Source organism: Trachurus trachurus (genome assembly GCF_905171665.1).
Source record: "Trachurus trachurus genome assembly, chromosome: 11".
Classification (NCBI taxonomy): domain Eukaryota; kingdom Metazoa; phylum Chordata; class Actinopteri; order Carangiformes; family Carangidae; genus Trachurus; species Trachurus trachurus.
This window is the reverse complement of record NC_139904.1, coordinates 22,743,129-22,761,133: the sequence shown is the minus strand read 5'-3', so window position 1 is coordinate 22,761,133 and position 18,005 is coordinate 22,743,129. Positions and strand designations below refer to the sequence as shown.

The 18,005-nt window shown below is 44.0% G+C and overlaps 1 protein-coding gene across 2 annotated transcripts; it reads left to right on the top strand.

Moving 5' to 3' along the window:
- The first annotated feature begins 300 nt into the window (after nucleotides 1-300).
- Nucleotides 301-17,519, top strand: khdrbs1b (KH domain containing, RNA binding, signal transduction associated 1b). Of its 2 annotated transcripts, XR_014595735.1 has the most exons (11): nucleotides 301-680; nucleotides 3,220-3,341; nucleotides 4,403-4,519; nucleotides 4,912-5,058; nucleotides 7,603-7,736; nucleotides 8,919-9,159; nucleotides 9,542-9,609; nucleotides 9,948-10,006; nucleotides 10,138-10,329; nucleotides 12,472-12,539; nucleotides 15,963-17,519. XR_014595735.1 is itself a non-coding variant. In XM_083981737.1 (9 exons), exons 1-9 carry the CDS (start codon nucleotides 587-589, stop codon nucleotides 10,245-10,247), a joined length of 1,092 nt encoding a protein of 363 aa, XP_083837863.1. In that variant the 5' UTR covers nucleotides 301-586; the 3' UTR covers nucleotides 10,248-11,565. The 2 variants fall into 2 exon arrangements, 1 of the variants encoding a protein (XP_083837863.1); XM_083981737.1 differs by lacking the exons at nucleotides 12,472-12,539; nucleotides 15,963-17,519 and having other exon boundaries at nucleotides 10,138-11,565.
- Nucleotides 17,520-18,005: the final 486 nt, after the last annotated feature.

Sequence of the window (18,005 nt, the reverse complement as noted above, 5' to 3'; positions counted from 1 at the left end):
ATTTCTAATGCAATTCATCATATCAATAAATCAATCATATTTATATATTATAACAAGTAGTTAAAACTTGCAGTGCATTTCTGATTTTATCAAACAGTGCAGATATCAAAGATATGCCTATAAAACTGTAATGTAGTGCCACCATATTACCACATGTTACCACATAACTGCTATCGTAAATCTTACAGTGGGGTTATCTCTACTGGAGGCGGCGCGCAGCCACACAGCACACAGTAGGCGGCGTCAGTCCGGAGCACTACGTCCTTCTGAGCTCACTTCCGTCGGCTTGAGTCGGATGACTATTCTCCAGTCTCTCGCCGCTTTTGTTCTCCCATTTCCATCCAGGCAGCGCTGCTGTGCACACCGCGGCGTCAGGCAGTTGGGGAACCCACAAACACGCAAAGTAGCGGACTCGTCTTTTCGCAGAGACGCCCGGTAGCCACATGCAAAGCGCCGTCTGCACAGAGGATACGCGGCACTCCATAGTTACATAACCGGACTACTTTTTTTTCTATTACTGTTGGGGTTTTTTCTCCACGCTTTTTTGTGTTGCACCGAAACTGACTCCCCCCCTCTAAAACTCAAAATGGAGAACGACGACAAATACCTCCCCGAGCTGCTGGCGGAGAAGGACAGCCTGGACTCGTCGTTTACACACGCCATGAAACTTTTAAACGCAGGTAAAGTAGTGTTTGCTTGTGTTTATGTTCACTCTCTATGCGGTTTATGCTTTGACTGACTCCGAGAGGGACCACATATGGCTCGTGAACGCGCCGCCAAACACACACCTCCACGCTTTTAGCTCCATGCGTGGACGGGACGTGGACTGCCCCACATCGGCCACACTAATGTTAAATGCTTTTTTTCGCTCCGTAATGAGTCGGTGTGATTCATGGGTTCATGTCGGAGTTAACTGTAGGCTAATGAGCGCTGTCCAACATTTAAACCGACCCAAAGCCGCTAACAACAGCACAATGGACTTACTTTCAGGTATTCATCTTCTTGAGAGTGATTTCCGCTTCCTCTCGTGCAGCTGCGGCATCTTTCATGTTTCTTCCTTAATGTGGAGGCTTGTGTAGACTTGTTAACTTAGGAGACAAACGGGTTGTTTGTTCTTGGTGATGAGTTCCTGTTGAGCTCATTGTGTCACAGCTGCGTTGCGCAGCATTTTTTTTTAATTCAAATGTGCGCCAGTATCCGCGACCGCGGGGTCACGCGGCCACTTTCCAGCCGAGAGGCGCGAGCGGCGGCCTGGCAGCCGGGGTGAGACAGACCTTCATGTCCCGCTGTGAGTGTCGGTCCGCTGCTGAAGTGTCCTTGAGCAAGGAACTGCAGGAATGGCAGCTCCAGGACAGTGGTCATGTAGCTGAGCTGTAGAGAGGGAGCCCCCATTACTCAGATTTACTGTTTTCTGTAGTCTTAATTTTATACACTGGCATGCAAATGTTTGGAAGAGGGACTGATGCAGAATTTCTCTTTTTATGAACAGTTAAGCAAGTGGGAGAGGAAATTATCTCCAAAAGGCATAAAGATACAGATGTAACATTCTCTTTTCATTTTAATTTAATTTTTTCATTGTCGTCTTTTATGACAGAAAAGGAAAAAGACCCTCAGTAAAGGTTTGGGCACCCTGCATAGTTAGAACCTATAGCCCCCCTTTGGAAACTGTCACTGTGTGTAAATAGTAAGCTAAAAGGCTTGTCTGATACCTTGGTCAAAGTTATCTGAGAGCTCAAGTCTGCTGGGTCTCCCATTCTTTTGCAGGCTGCTGCTTTTTCACTCTAAAGATGTAGAAAACAAAAATAATGCACTGATTTTGTTTAAAATATTGTAAAATAGTGTTTCATATTTAACGTCATGCCTCTTGGAAATCATTTCATCTTTCACTTGCTTAACTATAGCCTACATTTTGACCAGGGGTGCCCAAACCTTTGCATGCCACTGTAGATGCTATCCTGTTATTGATATTGTTGTGTATGTGTGTCACAGAATCTGGTTTTTGAAGTAATAGCTATCATGTAGTTATCCTGTAGGATGATGTAGCAGGATGTTGGCTACAGAGGGACAGATTTAAAGTCAATACTGAGCTCTACAAGTCTCTTCAAGGGCAACCCAGCTCACCATATAGCAATAAGGACATTACAAGGTGGTGACCATGCACTGTGCTGTTGTTGCCCATGTGCTCTGTGGTTCTCATATTCTGCAGCTCCGAAAAGTAAATCAGGTAGCTCTACTGAGGTCTCTTTGTCTAACAGGACATGGGCAGTATGAAAGGCGACATCTCTGAATCTGAGCACAAGAGTGACACAGAAAATCCAAAGTGTGTCAGTGTGTTGGGTTCCCCCAGCAAAAAAAGAAACATCTCCTGAACCCCCTGCCCTCCCACTCGCTCCGATCTGCAGCTGGTAGACGTAGCGGAGCTGACATGTTTGCACATGGTGGGCTCCAGGGTTGCCATGGCCAGGAGAGAGTATAGGTGGTTTGAGATGGTGTTGTCGGTGCAGTGTGGTGTCACATGGATGAGGTGAAAGGAGGTGTGGAGAAGAGCGGGTGGCTACTTCTTCACAATGTAGCTGTGAAAGAGGTAATTTGTCAAAGTCACCAGTTTGAAAGGTTCATAATAAGGGCTGTTGTTTTGATTATTAAAAAGTGTTGACAATAGTTTCTTTAGTTAATCATTAAAACAGTTTATAAATGGATGCCTTCAAATGTCTTTTATAAAATCAGTTTGCAACCACAGAAATATGAATTTAAAAAACAAATACACGCATTGGATACGTTTTTGAAAAATGTCTGAAATGATTAAAGCGATTGTCACAAAAGTTGCTGCTTGATGACTGAATCAACCTCAGGCTTTATTCCATACAAAAAGTACAAAATAAAGCATTGAAAGCACAGAAAAACAGTTATTTATCATCTTTTCTTGTATTCATCTGTAAGCACTGTTATTTGGCATTCAGTTCACATTGATTTAGCAATTTGTGAGTCAAAAATAAATTGGGATGGCTGTAGAAAATAATTATCAACTCAGTCATGAATGTGAACTCTCAATCAGTTGATCCTCATTTTGATTGAACTGTAACTCACCAACACTGTCATGTAAGAACACAGAAGTCAACCGCATGATGATGATGATGATAATGTGCTTTGTCACTTTGAATCCTGTTTGATTACATGAACACTTTGCCTAAAACCATCATCCCTCTCCCCTCCTTCTAGAAATTGATAGAATCCAGAAAGGCGAGACTAAAAAGGAGGCAGAGGCATACCTGGACCTTTTCACAACAAAGAACATCAAACTTAAGGAGCGAGTTCTCATACCTGTCAAACAGTACCCGAAGGTGAGCTGAGCTTTCTTCGCCCCTGTTCTTTTTCCCCCCTCCCTCCTCCTCCTCCTCCTCCTCCTTCGTCTCCTCCTTCCTCTGTCCTCGTTTTCACTGTGAACCCCTCTTGATTTAATTTATCCTGCAGCCGGGTTTCAATTATACAAAGCCATGGGGTTACTTGGGAGTCTCAAATTACTCCTCTCAACCTCGATCTTTAAGCTCCAGAGTCTAATTACAGCTGATACTGGCATGTTTTAAAATATCAGTGAAAGGATCAAAATGTTAATACTACTATGGTTAGGGTGGCTTTATATTTCGGTGCAATTCATACCACGTTCACGAGATAAGACCCCCCCCACCCTCTGTTTGTGTTCACTCTTACTTTTCTTTTAGCTTGTAATTCTACGTGTGGATCGATCCGTATCATTGGTTTGAGGATGATGGGTTATATGATTGACAATGAGTAAAATATATGTTGTATTGGATGTCAGTTTACTTTTTTGTACGCTATAGATCTATATCCACCTGCCCACTCCTGATCATCAGATCAATATGATGTAAAAGTCTGGTCTGTGGTGATAACACCAGCGGTCTGATCTCCTCCCAGACGTAATTTTTTTTAAAATTTGTACATCACTCAGCTGTGTCAGGAATGACAAAAGCTAATGAGCGTATTCAGATTTGCAAAAAAGCTACTTTTACAACCCCAGGAGGATTTTGTGTCTTCGGGGGGCATTTCTTTCTTTCACAAAAGTGTGTTTGGCAGTGACAGTTAATTGTAGGACACATCATACACTCAGTAATTACGTTGTTGGAAGATTGAGGAGGTAAAAAATACAGGAGCTCTTTGATCACACGTTGGTTCTGACTCGCTGCTCGGATGATTGATCGTAGTGAATTGTTACCGATGCTGTTACGGCTCCTCCAGGGCTCGTATTGACCTTCTCTGGTAAATCTACTTCTTAAAGGCTCCCGGTATGCACAACACAACCCCGCTCCGGCGATTGTGCCTTCACTCTTGCGGCGTTAAACTCGACTGCCACACTAATCTTTGCTCTGCTTTGTTTTCTTATTAGTTCAATTTCGTGGGGAAGATTTTGGGACCTCAGGGCAATACAATCAAACGTCTTCAGGAAGAGACCGGGGCCAAGATCTCCGTGCTGGGCAAAGGATCCATGAGAGACAAAGCCAAGGTACGACACAACAAACACACACACACATCTGATGTAACACACCTGTGAGAAGAATACAACACATCTGGTCCGCACTTGAGAAGGGTGTCAGGTAGTGAAAGCAGATGGCGCCATCTTGCCGGATAGCTTTGGCTGAACTTAAACGTAAACGCCAAGGGCATCCACACACCGCACATCTGTTCCAGGAACCTTCCGGACTAGCCGGCTAAAGCTGTTATCTACCAGTCTGATGTGATTATTAAGCTTTATAAAGACAGGGAATACCACGCCTCTGCCCGCCGCCCTCCGAGGTGGATGAAATGTGATTTACTTCCTGCATAATTAATTTAATCTCTGGAGTTCGCCGTGCGCCCTGCTTGACTTGTTGGATTGCTCCTGTGCCCTTGTTTCAGGAGGAGGGGCTGAGGAAAGGCGGCGAGCCCAAGTACGCACACCTGTCCATGGAGCTGCACGTGTTCATCGAGGTGTTCGCCCCCGTGCCCGAGGCCTACCTGCGCATGGCGCACGCCATGGAGGAGGTGAAGAAGTTCCTGTTCCCTGTGAGTATGGCTTTGTATTTGTGTAGTTTTTGTGTTCCAGTGACATGTTGATCATTTATCCGTCATTTAGTCAATAGAGGCCAATTAGCTGTCTGGTATTGATTGTGAATAGATGGATTAAAAAAGTAATTTAACTTGTTAAATGGAGAAAAAAAAGCTACGTTTAAATGAACCGGCAAATTGTCTGTCATCTTACTGGTCAGATGACAGCTTGGTCTTATAAATTAATCTATGGCAGCAACCACCTATTATTCTAATTATCCAGTATCGATCCAATAATTTGCAAAAGCCGATTGTGATGTAAATGTCTTGTTTGGTCCAATCAGCATCTCAAATACCAAAAAATGATTGATTAATTGGACGAGAAAGAAACATTGGACTTAGGAAATGTTTTTGTTTGAAAAACCTCAGACTTCCAGGATTAAATATCAAGGTCATCGTCAATTCATTTTCAGCCAAATCAGTTAATGAGCTGATTTTTTTTTTTTTTCCCCAGCCTTTACACAGTCTATATGTGCGATTAGTCTGTAAAGTCACAGCTTTTCCCCTTCGGATGCAGAGGTGATTACTCTAAATCACACAACAGAGACAAGTCTAATTGCAGGGGGTTATGAGAATGTCGTTAGAGATGTGAAAGTGCGGCACCCGGTCAATTAGAGCAGTCCCGGTGAAAGTGTTTTTGTGTAAGTGACTGACTTGACTGACCGAGGGTGTTGCCTTTCAGAAAGGTGAGCAGTCACGGTGTGTGAGTTAGCAAAGATCTGCGAGGGGGAGAGGGGGGTGGGGACAGTAGGACAGATGGGGGAGATGGAGTGGGTGTTTACCTGGAACAAACAGGCCCGATGGCAAAGTCCAGGCACGTACAGCAATCAGCCTTAGAGGAGGAATTGGGTAGCTTTCAATGGCCCCTTTCACACCGTGTTTGGGTCGGTGTGAAGGCGGCGTAATGACGGGTCTCGTCAATCGCAATACAGTGGGATCTCGGTTTTAAACGAGGCAGCAGGGTTTAGTCCTTCTGGTGGCCTGCACGTCTGTCCATCTCTGCCTCTTTACCTCGCTCTCATTCTTCAGGGAGTGAGGGGAATCGGCCACAAGATATAGAGCTCCTGGACAGATATGGACATATTCACCCTGTGCTGCCCACACTCGCTTTATTGGTTTTTGTGCTGTGAGATTTCTTGTGCGTGGGCAAGCCCGGTCCGCTGTCAAGCCCAGCTGAAGCCCATAGTGCTCCGACAAAGGCTCTTGCCAAAGCAGGCCAACGGGCCCAGGGGTTTGTGAGAAGCCTTACATTTTTTAATTAGTGTGGACGGGTCTTTTTAGAAGAAAGAATAATTTGGATCGGAGGGAAGATGAATGAGCCGACGAACCAGCTGCGATGTTTTTGTCGCGTTATGTAAATTTTAGGCAAAAACCTGTTGTTGCGGCCGGAGGCCTGACTGACGTCACGTCATTTTGAAGTGGGACATATTTTAATAAATGACTCATCTTTTTTCGAAAGGAGGTGGACATGTTGGAAAATGTTTCATGCATCACCTGCACTTCTCGGGTCTTTCTACAGACTCTCACTCTTCTGTTGTTCCTCGTCCCTTTCATGTCTTTGTAGCTCTATGTCTGTCAGTATACACACAAAAGGGATGACTGGCATAGCTTGTTATTTTGCGACACTGACGCATTCAAAAGTATCATCTATATCCAAAGATATATCCATTGATCTAAATAGCCTGATGGGTACAAACACATGGCCCCGGCTGCCTGTTAAAAGCAGCTGCAGTCGCCCCGGCTCCTGGCCTGCCATGAATTTCTAATCAGACAAATGGTTTTGTGTTTTTCCTGCTTTTGCTGCAGAAAAATTGAAAGCTGCAGCATGTGCAGCATATTCTGCTATTTGCCCCCCCCCCCCCTTTCTTTTTCTCTCATCATTAGAGCTCCATCACTATTCCAAGTCCAGGGACTGATTTATGAAAAAGAATTGATTGGGTCACAGTGCAGCTCTTGTGATTGCTCCCTGAAGAAAGGCGGTGGATTGTGTTACGGGATTTGTGCTGCTCAGACAGGCAGTCACTGTAATCCACCCCAACTTATTGTTTTTTTTTTTCATTCTTTCTTTCTTTTCGGATAGCGTGAGGTAACTGTTGAGGTAGTTGTACCAGACTTGTCAAGAAGTGCCGGCAGAAGTGATTTACATTTTGTGCATGATGGCAGAGAGGCACAGGAAGCCAGGGAGTGTGGATGGATGGGCTCCAACCTCCTACATCCACGACCCCCCCTTCTCTCTCTTCACACCATGACTCACTGGCGCTGAGACTTCTTCTTCCACTTGCTCTGTTAGCCATTAGGAGGATGGCATGTTGTAAGCAGCTCTGTAATTGTGTTTCGCTGTTTTATTCATCAGTCCCTCTTCCACACGGCCTCCTTTTCTTCTGTCTCTTTCATCTACATGGCGTTACTTTCCCTGTGTCATGTGGTCTTGGTTCTCATCCCCTCTCTCTCCTCTTTTTATTTTCTTCCCCTGTGTGTGTGTGTGTGTGTGCGTGCGTGCAGGATATGATGGATGATATCTGCCAAGAGCAGTTCATGGAGATGAGCTACCTGAACGGAGGCCAGGACCACGGAGCCCGAGGCCGAGGGGGCATGCCGGTCAGGGGCCGTGGAGTCCCCCCTGCTGGGGGACACAGGTGAGAGAGCTGCACACACACACACACACACACACACACACACACACACACACACACACACACACACACACACACACACACACACACACACACACACACACACAGGGTTTCTGACATGACGGCAGCTTGGTCACAGAGATAAAACAAAGGCACTGTTGTTCATCTACTACTATAATCCAACGCTCAGCTAAAGGTTGAAACGTTAAGGAATCGAAACCAATTCCTAATTCGAGTGTATGGATTCCACTGTTACCTTGAATATGCAGCTGGAGTCAGAAGCTGGTTAGCATAGCTTAGCATTATGACTGGGGAAAAGGAGGGGGGGGGGGGGGGGGGGGGTTAATATGCGAGGTTCAGAGCAGTTATTCTCAAACTTAATTGTATCAAGGGCCCCTAACGTGACACAAAGTGAACAGACCCACCTTTGGTTGAAAAGGTTGAACCCTAGGGGTCTCCAGAACCCACAGTCTGAACTCTGCCAGTTGCCAGGTTAAAGGGATAGTTCAACATTTTGGCAAATTGGCCCATTAATAATTATAATGTAACAGAACGTTACAAGACAGAGCTGTTTTCGAGGTAAATTCATGACAAAACCGCTGATGCGTGTTCCTGTCTGAGACAGTTTTTCAGTAAGCAGTCTCTGCATTTGCCTCGAAAACAACTCGGTCTCGTAACGTTCCGTTATCTCATAACGTGGTGAATGTCCACAAGAGCGTTTTGGACTTGTTGGATTGTGTATTTGATGAGTTTGACGAGGGAAACCAAGAAATCCCATGAGCCTCCGCAGTGTAGCTCTGAGCAACTCACAGCACTGCTCCACCGTTCTAAAAACAGCTTGCACAGACAATTAAAGGTAACAAACCTACTGCTAAGACTATAGGGATTATGGCAATTTGCCAAAATGTTGAACGATCACTTTAAGATTCAGTATACAGAAATGAGAGTTGTAACAAACTTATACATTTCCCATCTATTTCTCACGTTGTTAGCGTATTCCTTTTATATATACATTTCCCATCTATTTCTCACGTTGTTAGCGTATTCCTTTTATATATACATTTCCCATCTATTTCTCACGTTGTTAGCGTATTCCTTTATATATACATTTCCCATCTATTTCTCACGTTGTTAGAGTATTCCTTTAAGCAGGACCACAGTAACAACGGAGTGTCTTTCCTCCAGGGGCAGGGGAATGCCTCCCCGCGGCGCTGCTTCCAGGGGAGGAGTGACTCGAGGCGGCCCAGCCAGAGGTGGCGCGGTGAGGGGCGCCCCAGGAGGCCGAGGGGGACTCTCCGCAGCACCCGCCAGGGGAGCGGCGGCGCCACGTGCCAGGCCCCCAGCTGCCGGACCTCCGCAGAGGATGGCGCCTCCGCCCCCCCACCAGCACACTCCTGCTGCAGCCCCCGAGAGCTACGACGAATATGTAAGTACCACTTCCATTAGATGGGTTGTTTTCATTCATCCATTTAGTTTTATATGTCGATGTCCTCGGCACAGTAATTAATATGCAAGCATCTCTATCAGCTTTAATGTTTGATAAGGTAGATATGATGCTGTCAAGTTTGATGTAGCTCAGTCTGACCCCTTCATCGCTCCGTCTCCACCATCATTTCGGGTGTCCTGTTAGCTGCTCGTCCATCATCGCAGGGATAAGAGGTTTAGACGCTTGGAACATAAGGGGGAGAGTGTGTGTGTGTGTGTTGTAGTACAAGTGTAGCACTTTGGGACATCTTGACATTCATGATTCATGAACAAGCCTCTCCTTAAATCTCACCCTGTTTTCTCTGTTTCCTTTCCCTCTTCAGGGCTACGACGAGAGCTACACAGACACGTCCTACGAGTCATACGACAGCTATTACAGTCAGCCGCAGGCGTGAGTGAATCAGTCGTCTCTTTGGTTTTCACCTGCTTCTCGCAAAATGCACACACATCGCCTAGTTGCTAGTTTCTCTCGAGATGGGATCTGAGAGTAAAAAGAAATACTTTTCAGCCACTCTGCACAAACTCAGCACTGATGGTGCTTCATGTTTCATGGTGGGGATGGCAGCCGGGACTCAGATGTTCCATGCTAGAGAGCCAAGCTTTGATCTTATTCGTGGAAGCCAATTATCATCCCCCTAGACATTACAGTCAGCAGCTACTTGATATTTTTCGAAGATTAAAAGTGATTTTTTTTTTTTGCTTCTTCTTCCCCCCGTTATTGACCATCAGAGAGCCAGAATACTACGACTACGGACACGGAGAGACCACAGACTCGTACGAGTCATATGGTAAGGACGATTTTCGTCAACAAAGCAAAGTGTGCTCTGAATATGACCAAAACCCTGTTTGGCATGAGTTGTGTTTGAATCCACATTGAATGTTTGATGTATGTATGTATTTGATGTGTGTTCCCCTCTAGGCCAGGACGACTGGAACGGAACCCAGCAGTTAGGTCCAGGAAAGGCCCCTCCCCCCTCCAGAGGTGCCAAGACGGCTTACAGGGAGCACCCGGCCTACCGACCGTACTGAAGCAGACTTGCCACCCTTAACGTGTCGCCCTGACTACCGCCTGTCTACCACGGCAGCTCTTGCTTTAAGCAGCCCGACAAAAGTAATTGTCCGTTTTGTCTTTGGTTTGGTCTTTTTCCTACACCGGACTTTATACGAGAGAGCAAATTCGGAACTGAAAATCTGAACTGGTTTTTTGAGATTTGACCGCAACACCCCCCCTCCTCCTCCCCCCCCACCCCCTACTTTGTTGCTCCAACCAACCAACCACCCATCCATCCAACCAACCAACCAAAGCGGCTTTTAGATGGGTTAGAGATGAGAAGTTGGCGTCTTTTTTTGTTCTTTTTCATTTGAATTTTTGTTTATGTTGCTGGATTTTTTTTTTCTCTGACCCTTTTTACCCCCTCTGGCTTTTTTGCATTGTTGATTGTTAATTTCTTTAAGTGTTTGGAAGTAATCATTTCTAGTGGAATTAGTGGCTCATTACACACTTGTCTAAGGAATCCATTTTAATTGTTTTTAAATACAAAGACTCTGTCAAGGGTCAGTTGCAGATTCCCATTTAGGCTACATTTCAAAATTCTGTTAATATAGCCAAATAAAAGACCTTTTAAACTTTCAATTATGTAATATAGAGACAAAAAACAATCTTAAATTAAGTCAAGGTTAAAGAATCAATGGTAATGGAATCAGTACAATTCATTCTTGATGATGGTTTGTTTTTAAATAGTTCTAAAACGTTGTCCATTTAGACTTAGGCAGCAATATTTGTCATTGTACTTAGAGTTTTGAAATATAGCCCTAATAGACACTGTTGAGATGGACTGTCCTCATATCCTCAATTTGTTTTACTTGTTAAAAGTTAATTTTAAGACTCTGAAGACAAAATGTTTGTTTAATGAGAACACGGCCAAGATCTGGCCTCCTGTTATGCTAAAAACAGTTCAGGTCTTCATTTTGTGATCTGATCCTCTATAAACTGCATGCACAAAGTACTCAAAGAAGGATTGGGACAAAAATCTCCACATGGGTCTTCTCTTTCTACAGAGAAGGGATCCTGCAGCTCAATCCGAACTCTTGTACATATTTTAAAACATCCTAACTGTACTTATTCTGCCACTAGTATCTGTACCCTCTCCATAAAATGCATTATGCTACATGTGTAAGCTTGCCTAAATAGGATACTAAATCTGTCCAAAAGATGTTTTGCAGCAGTTTGTCAATAAAGCTTAGTTTGTTTTTTATGAAACTTAACTTGCTTTATTTGTTTCCTGTCCTAGTAAAATTCTGAAATGGCCTTTTTTAAACTACCTTCAGCAGTCAGATGTAGGTGTTTTCCTTTGTTTCTCATTCAAAATCGCATTTTAAATCTAAATGAATGTATTGAACGTCTGACGAATTTAACCCTACTAAATGATGTCTTGATTGATTATCAAAAGAGCACAACTTATTCTTTCTCTCTCTTTCTATACTTTTTAAAAAGGACCCAGAGGTAAGACCTCTAAAATAACCTGGATAGCTTCCTAATGTGTATAGAGTTCTAAAGCATTGAATGCCTGGGTATGTATAAGACTTTTTCAATCCTCTTACCTGTGGTCATAATCGTCAATGAGAATTGCTTTTATAGCATCTGAAAATTAACTGAATTCAAACCACCATTCAGATCTAGGGCTCATTGTCATGAATGACGCTGGCGCGATGGCTACTTTAGTAGAGTAATGGCAGTGCAATGGAGAGGATGGTTATAACCTAGAGAACTCCACTGTAAAGGTAACCTAACCCTAAATGTTTAATTTCGTAGTGTGTATATCCATTGACATAAACTTGCTAGTAAATGCGTACAGTTTCTTAAAATATCATTACAGTCATGGCAACAAAAAAGAATCAACTCAAAAGTAAGAAAAATGTAACTTCCAATATCTGACAGTAGTGGATTTTATGTACCAAAATAACTGTTCTGTGTACTAACAAAATATGTCAGAATAGTGTTAATGCAACTCTTGCTAAAATGAACAAAGCCAAATCTATGTCAATATCTTCTGTACAGTTGAGCTGCTGTTACTTTTTTATTTGGTTGCTTACTGTAATAATTAAAAGGTTCTGCCTGTACAAAGTTAATCCAAAAAAGAAAGCTTGAGTTGCATGAGCATATCTTCTCCTGTAGACGTTGCATGATCTCTGTCTCAAGTTTCTCCCAGTGTTTTTAGACAAGGTATTGATTTGGGGTTTGTCCTTCCTTCAGGCACTGCTATCGGTCACTGAGTGTCCGGAGACTGACAGTCCGCTGGAGTGAGACCATGCAAACACCAGGTTGGTTTGATGCTATAACTTTTTTCCACTCCCCTTTTTTTTTAACCAGCATCATTCTATGGGATTTGATTTTTGCACGTGTTAGCCCATCATCTACACGCTCCATGTTTTTTTTTTCCCCCAGTCACCACTATCCATACAGTCTAAGTCTTTTAGATTGATTTTCTACCTTCCAGGCAGCTGTTAGTATCCATTCATGTTCATACAATATAGAAATCGTCTTGCATCGACTTGAAAGTTGCATGAAATGTGTAATCCATCACAGAGAACCCATTTGGCTTCTTTATTGTTTTTTGTCAAGGCTTCACTGCTTTTGTAGCAAGCTGAGCTTTTTTGGTGTGTTCATGGACGCTCAGACACCTGGGATACCCAAGTCTAAGGTTTAAGGCAGCAGTCTTTTTAAAGGAAGGTAATGCCGTTTTGAGAAAGCTTATTCACATTTTTTGAGTCGCATAATGCTACCAGTTAGCTTCTCCTAGCTTAGCATTAAAAAGAAGCTAGCACGGCTCCATGAAAGGTAATTAAATTTGTGTAAATTCTGTTACACAGTGATAGTCCATTACATGAATAGTTTTCTTATCTGAGACTGACCTTACCATTTTTTGTTTTTGTTTTATAGTTTGTAAGCATGGAGATGTTCTTCTGATTCACATCTTATGCTAAGCTAACCAGCTGGATGTAGCTTCATTTAGTGACATAACAGTGGCACCAATCTGCACATCTATATCAGAAAAAAAGCAAACCAGTGTCAGTATCAGTCAAACAAGTCATTAAAGAGGCCCCGAGGAGTTTGCTTGTGGAGAGTCTCATATTAATCTTTATAGTTATTTTGATATTATCATTTCGTGGTCGACTCGCCCAGCATTTCCTGGTTTCGGTTTCCCGGACGCTGCCCGATGGGTCATGGGAATAACGCCGCCTGATCGCTAGTTGGCATCGTTTATGGTCGGAACTACAGCAGTATCTGATCGTCTTCCAACCTCCGACTTTCGTTCTTGATTAATGATTCTTGGCAAATGTTTTCGCTTTCATCTATCTTGCGCCGGTCCAGGAATTTCACCGTGCGCGTGGAGGCTCATGGGAAATGTAGTGTGAAAGCACCTCGCTTTCCTAAACTCCTCGTAGTCCCTTTAAATGCAGGCATTATATTTCGGATGTCTTTTTGCTGGTTTTTAGGTTCTACCTCAGTGATTGGCAGCTGTAATCACTGCTCACTAGTTTTTAAAGCCTGCTTGCAACATTAACTTTAATAAGGAAAAAAAGAAAGAAAGAAAAGCCAGACAAATTTCCAAATTTCTTGTGATATATTAGTCATTTCTGTGTAAAATATACTCAGTCTGTAGATAATGGTCCTAAACTTTGAAAACCACTGGCATTGTCTTTTTTTAATGTTCCAAATGCCTCTCAGCCTTTTAGCCCCAGTAACATTTTGCACTTCCAGGATATTTCGCAGCATTTTCAAAGCCTGGTTGGTTCTGATGATTGCCCCGGCTCCTGTTAAAAAGTCGCCTCTGCTTTTGACAGTGTGTGTGAATTGGTGTGTGGCGGCACTAGCCTTCAGCGAGTCTGAGCAAGGCAGAATGCGACGCCGGTGTCAGTGTGGTCTCAGGGAAAGTGACTAATGAGGATCCGTAGGCTCAGGGCCTCTCTGACAGAAGGGAAACGGACTCTTGGCGATTCCAGAAATGGAACCAGCAGCAGGAGGAGAGAGAGAGAGGTGTCAGAGGGATTTCAAATGATGCCCTGTCAATGCCTTGAAGGCAGGAAAAAAGTGAAATGAAGGCCTTGCAAAGTAATGCTCGATGGTCAGACTTTGAGAAACATAACTGTCATTGGCATTTTAGTCAAAGGCAGCCGGATAACAAAGCCATCTGAGGGCGTTCTTTGAGATGTGTTGTGACAGAAAGGTCACTCGCTTGTTTGAAGACCGTCTTTCAACGAGACTGACCGGCGCTTTTTAGACATCTTGGAAGATGAAATCCTGCTCTTTGTGATGCCAAAGCAACACAACAGCTGTTCCGGACTAAAAGTCCCTCGGAGAAATGTTAAAGCGTTGTCATGACGAAAAATATCTGCTGCCTGTTGTCCACTTTACAGAAACCTTGATTTCTTAAAAGAATAAAATAATAATTTGAGCCTTTTGTTTTCATTTGTGGTTGTGTTGGAGATCTGTGACCACATTAGCTGTTGATTGAAATATTAATGCACTAAACCACAATGACCAGTCTTGCCAGTAATTATGTCTCGCTTAGTAAAATGTTGCTTAGCTACTGTTGGACGAGCCGTGCCGCTTGGCAGGAAAATGACCTTTTAATTCTTCCAGCCAGTGCTTAAAAAACAAAACAAAAACAAAATTAAAAATGTTGATTTGGTAACTACCACCTTTCATAAAGCACCGCCTTGTTCAGACTGCAGCACAAATCTGATCAGGATCCGATCTCACTGACTGACAGTCCACATTACATGTTGCAAGTGATCAGATCTGATTCTTTCTACAGTAACAAGCTACGCCCACGGGCCGTTTGGTGCAGGCTTCACTCTCCCAAATTATGTTGTTGATCTTATGTCGCACTGCGAGCTACGGAAGCGTATTGCATTCACTTGAATAAAAAAAAAAAAGAATCCTTCTCCCAGGATTTTGAAAAAAATTACTCTGAAAAACTGAAAAGAATTAGTCAGAAAAACAGAAAAAATTATTCAAAAAAACAATGCAATACGCTTCTGTAGCGAGCAACACAAAATACGCTTCCAAATCCTGTTTGAACAACAACACCGTTTGTATTGAATCGGATCTCTACAAATCCGACAGACTCTCTGACAGACGCATGAAACACTGCTATTTTTTTATTTTCTTACTGGTAAACAGCCCCCATACATGTCATCCCTATTAGAATGACGCTCTGGATCTTATTCAACTTGTTCCAGTAGTTTGGTTTCTCTCAACGTCCCGTTTGTACATTCGGAGCTTGGTAAATCAGCCTTTTCTTTTGATGCTCTAAATTCATGGAATATTCTTCAACACGCTTTGGGACTGGAGAATATTCCCTCTCTTGCTGATTTTAAATGTTTGGTGTCTGGTTTTTGTAAATGGCCCTGCGATTGTTTTTCAATGTAATTGTTTTATTTTTGCTCTGTTGTTATTGCACTCTGTTGTTTTTTATGCTCTGTTGCTGCTGTAAACTCGTCGTGACCGACCAGTTAAAATAGAGGTTAAAAAGAAGAAGAAAGAATCGCATTTTAAGAATCGGATCTGATGTGGTTTACGATACAATCTGGATATGACAAAAATCCAATTTGGAGCGGCAGTGTGAACAAGGCCTTAGTGACTTGAAGAACCAGTGTTGTGTGTTACAATGTCCTCTCATGCTCATGCAAACTTCCCCACGCCCCTCACCCCCTCTCTTTTTTCTCTACCCCCTGCAGTGAAGCCGTGCGAGGGAGCAGCTCAGCATGAAGGAGGTGGTCAGATGAAGCTCTCGGGGTGCCCCCGTTGAAAAGGAGTGGCCCAAAGCCCAGTTCTGTTCCTGGCAGGACAGGGGGGACGGGGGTGAAGGGTTGGGGTGGTGGCAGGGTGAGCAGCGGTGGACCTGCGCCAAGTGGCCAGCCGAGAGGGGAGGGCGAAGACGACGTCCGGCCCGAAGCGGAGACAGACCCTCCCCCCCCCCCCCAACAAGCAGAGAGACTGGCGGCAGCTCCCCCTCTCCCGCTCATCTGGACTATTCCCTACAGTTTCTCTATTTCATGACGATATTGAATTACCGTGCGTTATATTTGTGTAATTATTTTCCAGCATCCAGCACAGCCCACTTGAAGGCTTTTGCCGATCACACGCCGCGGCTGTACACAGCTTCCACAGACCACCCCCCCCCTCCTCCTCTTCCAACAAATGTAATTGTTGTGGTCTAATTTACCATAAAATGAGCACTCCTGTTATAGTAAGCTGTGAAATTGTTTTTAATTTCTATTAACCCCTTGAATTAGATGTGAAGAGAACTCTTTACTTTTTGCAAGGCAAGCTGTAATTGAGGAGGAGGAGGAGGAGCGTGTGACATCTGCATTTCAAGTATTTTATTTTATTTTTTTTACACATCCTAACAGCGTGCTGTTTAGCATCCGCGTCTTATTGCCGCGTGTAATTAGACTCAGTGCTCGCAGTTTAAAGATGCCCAGAGAGCGCGGATCAGTATCTCACTGCGGTCGAGTTCACTGCACACACACACGCTGCCACATCTTGGCGTTTGCACTGACTGTGTAGCCTGGAGGATATCAAATGCTAATGCAGCAGCAGCAGCAGCGGCCTATTTGCATGTACCGTACTCGCAATGTACCCTCCTTGCAAATGTGCAACACTTTCATAACCAAACGCTGGCCCGCTCTCGGTAGTTCAGCATCCAAGTATGATAATTCAGCGAGATGGAGCCATTCGCGGGGGGGGGGGGGGGGTGCGGGGGGCTGCATGTGAGAAAAGGGACAGCGAGTGAAGACAGACATTACAGACTTCCCTCCATCTATCCATCCATCCATCATCCCTCTGTTGATTTGATTCCCCTCTATGCCATTTTCCGCCATTATCACTGATGATATTACGGCTGCCTGTGGTGCCGAGTTACATTTAGAGGTCAAAACTGTACTTTCCTGTATTAAAAACAAATTTCTCTGTCCCGATCCGCTGGTCAGAGGCAGCATTAGCCCGAGTCAGAGGCTCCATTTAGCTTATTGAAAAAGCTAGCAGCTTAGAGGATAGAACATTAGAAACCCTCATTTGAGATGAAATGTCAACGGGCCATATCCAAAACAGATCATTTTTCAGCCTTTATGTCTAAAATAACGATTTCTGTGTCTCCTGTAATCTAATGAAAGATAAGTGATAGTGTGGAATCCGTCTCCTTTGTCTGAATCGATGAACTGTCAGGAGTGTAAGGGTGGAAAAGAAAGTAAATGTTACTGGGCAATGATCAATAAAAGTGGACTTGAATATGAGCGAGCTGTGTATCAGTCATCTGTGATGTTTCCTCTTGGCCGCCGTTCCCTCGCAACACATTCTGCCATTTCTGCCCACCTCCACGCAGTCAACTGGCATGGCGCGTTCACATAACGCTGAGTGGGAGAATGGATAGAATAAGGTGAGAGACAGGAGGCCTGGCTGTCTTTTCTTTTTTTTTTTTCTTTTTTTTCTTTTTTTTTTACTTCTTTTTGATGGTGGGCGGGTTACAGAGTGTGGAGGTGGATGTGTTAAAATGCTGTTGGTGTGCTAAGAGGTGGAGATGCTGTGGGCAGATAAGGCGGACAGCTGGATTTCCATCTTCTCGTCCTGACGGATTCACACCATCAGAAGGAACATCGCGCTCTTGGCGCTGGCGGGCGGTGGGAGAGATGGTGACAATCGGACCCCCCCCCCCCCCCCCAGATACACATCAGCTGCTGTTTCGTCAGGAGAGGCAATAATCAAAGTCACTTGTTGTGTTT

Excerpts from the sequence above, each read along its gene's own strand:
- khdrbs1b (XM_083981737.1), top strand. The coding sequence starts at position 587 with ATGGAGAACGACGACAAATACCTCCCCGAGCTGCTGGCGGAGAAGGAC. Across the intron at positions 5,059-7,602 it reads TGAAGAAGTTCCTGTTCCCT|GATATGATGGATGATATCTG; the intron begins GTGAGTATGGCT and ends GCGTGCGTGCAG. Across the intron at positions 9,160-9,541 it reads CCGAGAGCTACGACGAATAT|GGCTACGACGAGAGCTACAC; the intron begins GTAAGTACCACT and ends TTCCCTCTTCAG.